The 10,995-nt window shown below is 40.0% G+C and overlaps 1 protein-coding gene across 1 annotated transcript; it reads right to left on the reverse strand.

Moving 5' to 3' along the window:
• Window positions 1–200: 200 nt before the first annotated feature.
• Window positions 201–5,998, reverse strand: LOC103729087 (cytochrome c oxidase subunit 7A2, mitochondrial). Its single transcript, XM_008827059.3, has 4 exons — window positions 5,842–5,998; window positions 4,747–4,836; window positions 2,585–2,669; window positions 201–389 (listed from the first exon to the last, which is right to left on the reverse strand). The coding sequence occupies exons 1-4, from the start codon at window positions 5,857–5,859 to the stop codon at window positions 331–333; spliced, it is 252 nt and encodes an 83-aa protein (XP_008825281.1). The 5' UTR covers window positions 5,860–5,998; the 3' UTR covers window positions 201–330.
• Window positions 5,999–10,995: the final 4,997 nt, after the last annotated feature.

The raw sequence follows: 10,995 nt of genomic DNA on the forward strand, positions 1-10,995 counted from the left end.
GCTCTCAAGGCATAATTCTTAGCTGCTAAAAGTAAAATTGCACTGAAATAGTATCAGAATAATGGTACTTTACACAAGCTTAAGGATAAAAGAATTTTTATTTGGGGGGGGGGGGTCCTGCTCCTTACATAAGATTTAGGAGTGCTGACCAAAAGTTGGATTATTGATAATTTATCCTCAAATGAAAAAGGGAGACAAAGCATGGTAAAGACTGCTTTATTGGTAGCAGTTAGTACAAGTCAATAAATATCGATCCCCCAAGAGCTTAGTTACTCATCAGAATACTGGTCCACAGACAGATAAAGATCCTGAACCAAGTAATGATCAAAGTCAATCTTGCTTCTTGGGAAATGAAGCCAGAGCCAACTGATACATGGCATACGCTGTACCTGAAAAACACACAAAAGAACCTCTAAGAAATTCTGAGATTTAAATACGTAACCTTAGTATCTCAGCGCAAATGTTAAAGGCCAGGTTGCCTGTAAGGCGAGCTTAATGGCTAGAGATATAGCTCAGTGGTAGGGTGTTTGCTTCTCATGCCTGGGTTCCTCGGTTTGATCCCTAACACACACATGCACACACACACACAAAAACTTAATGGAAATAAAGTATTTTGATAGATGCTGAAACTTTAAATAAACTTAACCTAGTTTCATCATTAGTTCATGTCTGTAAGATGTTAGATATGGCATAATAATATTTCCTTCAACATAATGTAAACTTAAAAAAAAAAAAAAAGATTAAGAACACATGACATTTATTTCCAAGCCAGGCATGGCAGGACTTGTACTTTCAGCACATGGCAAAAGGTCACAAGGTTGCACAAGGTTGAGAACAGCTTGGGCTATGAAGTGAGACTATTTCACATGAATAAACAGAGGCTGTTTCCTTATTAACCTAATATTGCCTAAGAAATGCTAAAAATGATACAAAAGAAAAAAAAATGTCAAAATATGATGGGCCGGGGACACAGTCCAACAGTAAAGCACTTGCTTGCCTAGAATGCTCTAAATCAATTCCTAGCACTACAAAACAAACCATACAAAGCAAAAAAACAGCCAAGAACCAAAAAAGTGCCTTCCATAAGGCATCATATAAATGTAAAACCAAGGGGCTGGAGAGATGGTTAAGAGCACTGGCTGTTCTTACAGAGGACCCAGGTTCAGTTCCCACACCCACATGGCAGCTGACAACTGTCCTCTACTTCAGTTCCAGGGCATCCAATGCCCTAGTCTGACCTCCATGAGCATTACACGACACAAGTGTACTTACACATTCATACAAATACAATAAAAATATAACTTTATATAAAACCAAGAAATAAGAGACTTTAAAATAATAAAACTGAATATTAAAAATAGCTAGTACATGGAATTTTAATTTTTAAGGCAAACTACTGGAATGTCTAAGAGCTAATTCCAATAGCAAAAGTGAAGAGCAGGCAACATCTTCTGAAGAAATCTAAACCTCACTCTCTGTTGATCCACAAATGTGCCTTCTACTTTTACCACACTCAACAAGGCCAAAGAAGCCAACCTCAGAATGAGCATGAGGGCTCTGTAACTCGAGTTCAAACCCCAGTTTCACACACAGAACAAGACCTTGGGTGGTTATAACGCAGTTTCTTTGTTTCTTCATCTTACACTTTTTATACTGCTGGGAAATAAACTCGGAGAGTGCACAGGCTAAGCAAGAGTTCAACCACTAAGCCACGGCCCCTGTCCCATTTCTTCATTCTTAAAAATGAGGATACATTAAGAAAGTCACACAAGGTTACAGAAATCAAAGTATGTGGCATTCCTATCAATACAACAGACAGAAATATGAAAGTATCATTCCCCTTCCTTCCCCAAATAGCAACCTTTCAAACTCCTAACTATGCACCAATTATATCAATTTGTGTCTGCTATAATAGACCTGGCTAAATTCACTGAAAAAGATATCAAAACACTTTGCATATATAAACATTAAGTATTGTTCTGTATAATTTTTTTAGTCATAAATATGTATGTATAGGGTTTAGATATAATATTATTATTCCTGACAGTCAAAAAATGTTTAGGGGCTGGGGAGATGGCTCAGCAGCTGTGAGCACTGGATGCTCTTAAAGAGGACCTGGGTTCAGTTCCCAGTACCCACATGGCAGCTAACAACCATCTGTAATTCCAATTTTAAGGGATCTGATGCCCTCTTCAGGCCTCCACAGACACTGTACAACATGGAAGCACTTACGTACATGCAGGCAAAACACTCATACACATAAAATAAAAATCAATTAAAAAAAAAGTTTAAAAGTCCCTGCTACTGGAGGCAGGGTAAAGTGGATATTTTGATCTATAAAACTGGCTTATGAACCAGTAATGATACCTAGCTCTATCACAAGATTAATCATAAAGCTGCTCTGGTGTTATTTTTTTAGTGAATCAAAATACTCTCAACATAGCATATCCTAAAATCACACTATATGAAATACAGCAAGATGTCACATTTTGAAGATAGGCAGCCTATAGTAAACTACTGCACAGCAAAAGTAATGAAGCTGTTATCATTACTGCTATATTCCTGTAAACATTCAGTGTCTTACCACCAACTGTAAGAGCCATTGTGAGTCTATAAAGGAGGGCATCAGATGCCCCACCCTTCAGATGCACTGGGATTCCATTATCCTCCTATATTTAAAAAAAAGAAAAAGGCATTGATACATATGTTACCTATTTCCTATTAAGTTTCAAGAGTTACATCATTCATAAAAAAAAAAATAAATCCAACAGCTCCTTAAACGTCGAGAATTTAAATAATTAAAAAAAAAGTTGGGGTCTTTTTTGAGACAGGGTAGGGTCTACCTGTAGCTCCAGCTTGCCTAGAACTGCTATGTAGAGCAGGCTGGCCTCAGTCTCTCACAGAGTGCTTCCCAAGTGCTGGGATCAAAGGCTTGTGCTACCACACCCAGCAACTGCTACTATTTTAAAAATACACATTTGTAAAAGTCAGCATCCTTTGAAAGCTAATTTGAGACCTAATAAAGCTCTTTTCAAGAAATACATGAACTTTAAAGCTATACTCGACTTAAATATATATTTTAAAAAAAAATGGTCATACTTTACATTTAGTCACAGTGAAATTTTTTTTTTCTTTGTAAAAGGAGGCAGAGAAGTTTGGCTTCTGACACTAAATTATATGTATAGTCTATATTATTTTTATATAGTGTACACAATACTTTTATCCCTTAAAATTTTACTTGAGAAAAATTGCAAGTCACTAGGATAACAAAAATTATTCATAATCTAATTACTAATAAAGGTCAATTGTTCTATTCCACTAGGCCTTTGCTCACAAGACACCATGGTATGTAATGATCCACTATATACCATTTTAAAATACATTTTCTTAGTCTACTTAAATCTAATTCTTTTCAATGACTACATAGTATTCTACCATGTGAAAAATGTCCTAACTGAATTGGCCAATGCTTTATTAACATTTAGGCGGGAATAAAACCATTTCCCATTTCCTACACTTATGCACGTGTTTCTACAAAAGATTATTAAAGAGGGCTTCCTAGATGATAGGGTATGATTTGTTTTTAATAATACTTCAAACACTATCTAATCTTTCTGTCCCAAATATACCATGCTATTTTGTATGGAAATCTTGTGAATGACAGTTCCTTTCTCCCACACCTGGTGAATATAACCTATTTTAAATCCAATTAGATCAGAGGGAGTGGGGTTGCCATTCATGTTTGTTTTAAGACTCGGGTCCAACTGCTCTCACTGTTATAGAACCTACAGTTTCTCAGCTGGGAACTGGAAGGATGATGGCATAAGAGTTAGGACCATATCTTGGTACACTAATCTGGCCAAGCTACTGACAATAAATCTTTACCAGAAGAAGAAAAAGTGGCTGGCAGGAATACCTCAAAAGTGTTGGCAACTTTCATGGCCTTGAAGGTACCATGGTGTGGCAACAGGTGTGCTTCACCATCAGGGCAGGACATGCTCAGTCAGCAGTGGTCCTCCACCTCGATCTCCAGAGAAATCATGTTCTGGTTCATGAAAGGCATAGTCAAAGCCACTAATGCTTCCCAATCCACTGCTTAGACTGAGGGAGCCAGGCAGAAGGTAAGAGTCAGGGCTGTGGTACGAGCCACATTGCTCAGGAACTGAGGCACTTGCATTGGCTGACAGCTCTGGTGAACTTAATTTGCATTTCTCACTGACCTGTAGTTCTCTGAATATCAAAGATATAATCATATGTTGAAAAACTACTCTCAATGTGTCCCTTCTCTTTGCAGTGGTAAACTTTATATTTTTAGGTCATCAAGCCTCCTCAATTTTTCTCGTTTATAAAATTTCCTTAGAAAATGTGCCTGCCCCTGAGATTATTTATTGTACTCTTTCCTGCAGATACGCGCATCCTGTAACATGTACTGAATTTCTGCAATATATGTTATTTCTGGGCCCTCTGTATGGTCTATTTTTCTATTCTTTACAACCACTTCCCAAAGATGCCAATTAATCATAAATTCCTTCAAAAAATTCAAAAAGTTCCTCCCCCAAAAAAGACCTACACTTTTTCTAAGCACCTCTTGGATAAGGCAATCGCTCAGTTAGCTAACAAGAAAGTCCTTTATTATACTAGAGCAAATCCAAGTGAATGATTAACAAGCAGACACCTCTAGATTTACTTATTAAATTCTCCTTTTAGTATTTATTATTACAAGTAGCAATCGCCTATATTCAGTACCTGAAACAGTTTTTGTTTCTCTGGAACTTTATTTTCAAATTGCCTTCGTGAAGTGGTACCGATGGTCCTCTGGGCAATCTGACGAAGAGCCTGAAATGGAAGAACCACGTCCATTCAGTCTAAAGATACCTTCAAAATCAACCATTTCCAATCCTTCACATTGTGAAAGGAAACTAAGACTCAAGGGGCCGTCTGTGCCTGATGTGAACCATAAGTCTTCTGGAATCCTCAAGTAAAATACTGACATGCAGAAATAACTGAAATATAAAAAATTAACCAAAACAGACTAAGCTCAACTGTTTTCATTTCATACTCACCTATGTTTAAAATCTACTACTTGACAGCAAAATAAACCAGCAAGTTTTCCAGTTATTTTAAATGCTGCCATCATTACATTTTTAAAGAAAACAATTACTCTGCAGTGTTGGGTTGGACCCACTGTTTGCACTCCACTAAGCAGTTACACTTCTAGCCACCCAAGAAATTTTTAATGGGGCATAAAACTTGCTTAAGACACCTGCAATATATACCTACTTGAATCAAATAAATGTGCTCGCCACTTTTTAAAATAAATGGTATTGAGACTTTATTAAAACTTTCTTAAATATTACAAAAGAAAACAATGTCACTGTTCCTTTGAAATTTTGGAAAGCTTCACAAAACTCAAGCCGACAGATGTTAAAGGCAATTCACAATCTCCACTACACTTCAGCCATGAAACTCCTAACGTCTCAACCCCAAACTGACTCGGGTTTTCAGCTATCATTCGACGCCAGGTTCAGAGCCCGTGCAAACTGTGTCCTTGAACGGTCAACAGCCCGGCTCTCCGCTCGTGTTTCCGAGCGTCTGAAGTTCACCCTGGAGCCTACGTCAGAGGCCAGCAGTGGTCCACCGGTCCACCGGCGAACGGGGCCCTTCCAGCTCTTCCCGCCCTCCAGCCACCCCGCACAGGCCTGGGACGCGACCCGACCGAGGTCGGGCGAGAAGGACACAGAGCAAGGTGACCGCGAGTAGCCGGCGGCCCGAGACCGGCCCTTCCGTGGGCCCGCGAGTCCTTCCTGGCACCCCTTCCCGGGTAAACCTCAAAGCACCTACCAGCACATTCCGCAGCATCTTGACTCAGGTGCAGCCCACCAACCTCGACAACTCTACGGCGAAAACGACCACCACCACCCCGGAAGCGGAACTGCCCTGCGCCAGTCCTGCGCATGCGTCACCGAAGCGCGCGGGAGGGGAAGGAAAGGCGAGAGCTCCGGCTGGAGAGCGGCCGGGCCGCGCTGCCCTGTGCGACTTCCTCCCCTTGCGCCTCCTCTTCCGGTGCGGCGGCTGGGCCAGTGCTGGAACAAAGCGGAGGGGTTTGGGGTTTGGGGATGAGACGCTTTATGCTTAACTGGCCTCGGTGCCTGGAGTCAGAACGTCGGTGTGGCTGCACACCGCGTGGCTTTGCGCCGCAGCTTACAGGCTGCAAGAGCGGTGGCTATCAGAAGCAAGGTGCTGCAAGTTCAAAATGGATGTGAAAGCTCCTTGTAGGGATGCCCCACTCCTCGCCCGGATGTAAGCCGTTTGGGGCTTTGTTTCCCGCTGCCTAGAGTGCGGGGCGTTATCGCGTGTGTTGGAGCCTGTGCTGGCAAGAGCTGCGTTGGGGTCCAGATGTCTCTTCTCGCACCTTCAGATGCTGCACAACCCCCGGTGCTGGAAGCTCTTTCAGTGGCCTGAAAGTGGAACTGGCTGGTTTCATTCTGAGTCAGGTAAAGCTGAAGAAGGGTAATAAAATCCTAACTGGGGTCCAAGGAGTAGGACCAGCAGGGCACCACATTTGTTGGAGTCGTCGGACGTGCGAGTATTGTAGAGATAGCTGTCGGTGTTTTGCTTCATTACAAATGTCTATTCTCTTGCTCACCTTCATGTCCAGGTAAAACTATTCCAGTAGACAACAAATACCTTTTCCACCTTTTTTGCAAACTTAGAAGTGGCTTTAGTAAAAGCTAATAAATGGATTCAACAAAGATGAACTGAATAAAAACAGGTACTATTCCTTCAAATTCTCAGAAATATTTTCCCCTTGTAAGCTACTATGCTAATTTGCGCGTTACCTGACCCAGTTCAGTTTTTTTTTCTCACCAAAGTTTATAAACTATAAACACCCAATTCATTTTTTCTACCACCTCCGAATTTCGTGGTATAACCAAATCTTTAAGCATAATTACCATATATACCAACAGTTGGGCTATGAAAATTGAAAGTTTATTTTCTATCATTGGAATTTGTTAAAGTTGTGCTGTTCTCTGTTTAGCCAACTAGACGATACATTTCCCAAGAACAGAGATTGTAAAATTTACGTTCTAGCACTGCTTAATTAAAGGGGATCCACTAACAACAGACAAATCTAGAAATCCTGACCAAAAGGAATCAAGAGTTCACAATAAAAAAAACCTAAAGTACATACAGATCCTTATATTTCTGTCACTTAAGACAGTACAATTTTCTCTTTACTGAATCATTCCATCTATGTATTACCACTGTTGAAAACACACACACGTACCACAGACTTTTGATTACTATTCCATTTCTCTTCATGGATTTTTAAAAACTTGCGTGTCTGTCCTTTCTAATCTTTTTTTTCAAACCCATTTTGGGCAAGCTTTTACTAATGTTAGGATCACCAGTAACTTCCATTTCTAAATAAGCTATCAGCATCTATCAGCAACATAACACTGTTGCTTATTTCCTCAGAATATATATTTAATCTGGAAGAGAACCATAAGTGCAAACAGGATAACATGATAGTTTGAAATAGTCTGGCTTTAGCGAGCCTTCCATGCCTATTTTCAGTGATTCTCCTACTTCACTGGTCCTAGTTCACACAGCTCCTTTTAGCTTCATTCTTAGGTTCTCATCCTCTCAACATCTAAATTTGAAAGTATCTTACATTTTTCTAAATTCGTCTCTTTTGTGGATTGTAAGCTCACATTTACCCTTTAACTCAAGACGTCCCTTAGATGTCTAATGAAGAGCTTAATCTTGAAGCCAAAATGAACTTGTATTTTCCATTATTAAACCTTCTCTGCAATTTCCTCATCTCAAGGCCCAAACTTTGTTTTTCTAGCATACCCTGTAATCACTATTGATAGAATGTGTAAGTTGCAGGAGAGCCATAAACTTCCTTAAAGGAAGCCATAAACACATAAATTTCTCAGGGTGGCCAAATAGCCCAAATTTGTGGCTTAGCCTTTGATCAGGCCTTATCAACCAGTCACTTCCCTGGCTGGCAGACTGTTTACAGGGCCGACTTAACTCCTGCTATGCCAAGAGATAACATGCCTGCTCAGCCTGAGACAATAACCTCAGGAAGGAGACCTTCAGGTACCCCAAGGACACTGACACCTGACACCCAGCAAATTCCTACAGCTGCTTTCAGCAGAGTTCTTATATAATTCCAGATTGCTCTGCTTATCTTTGCTGATGCCTGTATCCGTGGATGGCACCAGCCCTTTGCTATGTTCTCCTGAATACTCTTTGCCTGTTGCAGGCCTGGCTCTGGTTCTTATTTCATAACTTTAAACTCCTTCCTTTTTCTGCCCTCCTAAGTCTAACAACTATAATCTGACTACTTATGATCCTCAACACTACCACCACTGCAGGTTGCATTATCAATATCTCCTGCTTGGAGTTTTGCAAAACCCTTTTTATTTCCATTTTGTTTTGTTCAGTGGTATATTTGCCAGCACCCAGAATAGTGTCTGGCACATACTGGTTAGATGAAGAGTATACTGCACAAACAAAATTCATTGAGTGTAAAAGTTCAAAAAAAGAAAAAACCCCTAACATTTGTTGAACAGTATTAACAGAGCAGCATTTATACAGAGATATAGAAAAATTTGTGATAGACATCCAATGTTAAAGTACTAAGGAAAAATATTTCACAATCACTAATGTAGTTACCAAAGCAGTTACACAGTCCTCTCCTTTAAAAAAGAGAAACAAAAAACATAGCAGCCCTTACTTTGACCCTGTCTAAAAAAATCAATCAATTCTCTCTCTCTCTCTCTCTCTCTCTCTCTCTCTCTCTCTCTCTCTCTCTCTCTCGTTTTTGTTTTTGTTTTTTTTTTTGTTTTTTTTTGGAGAGAGAGTCTCTCTATACAGCATTCAGTCTTTCATTCATGTTCTCAATGAGTTCCTTGAACATATTTACAGTTACAAATTTGAAATCATTGACTTGTGCATCAGCTAGGCTCTAAAAAAATCACTCAATTCTCTCTCTCTCTCTCTCTCTCTCTCTCTCTCTCTCTCTCTCTCTCGTTTTTGTTTTTGTTTTTGTTTTTGGTTTTTTTTGGAGACCGAGTCTAACTATGCAGCCCTGGGTTGGATGCCTAATCTTTTGATTTGATTATAGTAGGTACAGCTTCAGCTTCATGTGAGGTTTAATATATTAAAAACTACTGGTGGCATAAAAGACAATTCCATTCTTACTTTGCCACATAGTTCATTCCATGGATCACTTCTGAAAATCGGGACTCTTCTTAGTTGATGTATTATTTATTATTAATTTGTCTAATTGTGTGACTCAGTTTGGGGCTAATAATATTTACCTATGGTTTAAAAGTCCTTATGTATGAGAAACAATTCCATAAATCATATGAACGTCACTTCCTACTGAACTATAAACTTACTGGCTACTTACTAATAATGCACAGTTAACAATATGCTGGAGGTTTTTGTTTCCTTTTGGGGGGTTTATTTTTGGGTCTCACTATGTAGCCCTTACTTGAGGCTGGGGATATAGCCCTGTAGTAAAGCACCTGCCAAGCAAGCATGAGGCCCAGAATTCAATCCCAGCAATGCAAAAAAGAAAAGTGGCATTACAGAGGGCAAGCTGCATCATCTGTACCTCAGTTTCTTTATCCTTCAGATGAAAACAGAAGAATATTGCTATAAAGATTAAAGGAGACAACTCTGCAAATATTAGCTATTACTGTGGGAAGAAAAGCTGTGTAAAAAGAAATGAATCAACAAAGTAAAACTCCAGGCAGATGGTAGGGCACAGAGGCAAAGAGAAGTGAACAGATGAGTGTCCTGGGGAATTGTAAACAGTTTGGCTTGACAAAAGGACAAGCAGAGGAGGCTGTTAACAGCAGACGGCTAGTTTCCAGGACAAATTTAAATATTTTTTGGGTTTTTTGGTCTTTTTGAGACAGGGTCTCCCTGTAGTCACAGCTGACCTGGATTCACTGTGGAGACCACGCTGGCCTTGAACTCACAGAGATATGCCTGCCTCTGCTTCTGGAGTGCTGGGATTAAAGGTGTGTGCCACCATACCCAGCTCAAATTTAAATATTTTGAAGGTTACTTAAGGTCATTCAAAACTTCAAGACCCACACACTTAGAATGTGAATTGCATTTTAAGATAATTTTAGTAATAATTGAAGGCTGGATAGGGCATAAGTCATTAAGGCCAGAGAGTCAGAAGATTCCTGTAATAATCCAAGGAAGAAGGAAACCTGAATATAAGCAGTAGCAAAATGATGGAGATAAAAGTGTCTAAGTGGATGGGCAGGACAGTCCATTAAGAATAAGTACCTTGGTCTTTAATCCCAGCACTCAGGAGGCAGAGGTAGACTGATCTCTGGGAGTCTGAGGCCAGCCTGGTCTGTAAAGCAAGTTCCAGGCCATCCAGGGCTACATAATGAGTCTGTCTCAAATAAACTAAACAGAGAAAGAACCTTGAAAAATCAACAGAATGTGTGATTTATTTAGATTAGGCAACTGAGAAGTCTGGGGTTTCTAAATTAATTCATAACAGTTGATCATGCCAATCCATGCAGAGTAATGTAAGAGAAAGCCCCCTGGGCAGGGAGTGTATGTAGCCCAGTAGATTCTCCGTACAACCACCAACATCCATCCCACCAACAACAGAGAAGCTCCAGGTTTGTATGGGGTAATTACTTTGGGGGAGTTATTAACACCTTCAATTCAATATTAACATTTAACCTTTGTTTCACACACACGAAGAGCCAGTGTAAAGATGGTAGTAGAAATGGTAATTTAACAATCGTTCAAATGTATGAGAAAGCCGAGCATGGTGGTGCACGCCTTTGTTCCCAGCACTTAGGAGGCAGAGGCAGGTGGATATCTGTGAGTTCAAGGCCAGCCTGGTCTACATAGTGAGTTCAGGTATGCTGGGACTACAGGGAGACCCTGTCTCAAACACACACACACACACACACACACACACACACACACAAAATGTAT

Source organism: Nannospalax galili, unplaced genomic scaffold (genome assembly GCF_000622305.1).
Source record: "Nannospalax galili isolate Female #2095 unplaced genomic scaffold, S.galili_v1.0 scaffold512, whole genome shotgun sequence".
NCBI classification, from domain to species: domain Eukaryota; kingdom Metazoa; phylum Chordata; class Mammalia; order Rodentia; family Spalacidae; genus Nannospalax; species Nannospalax galili.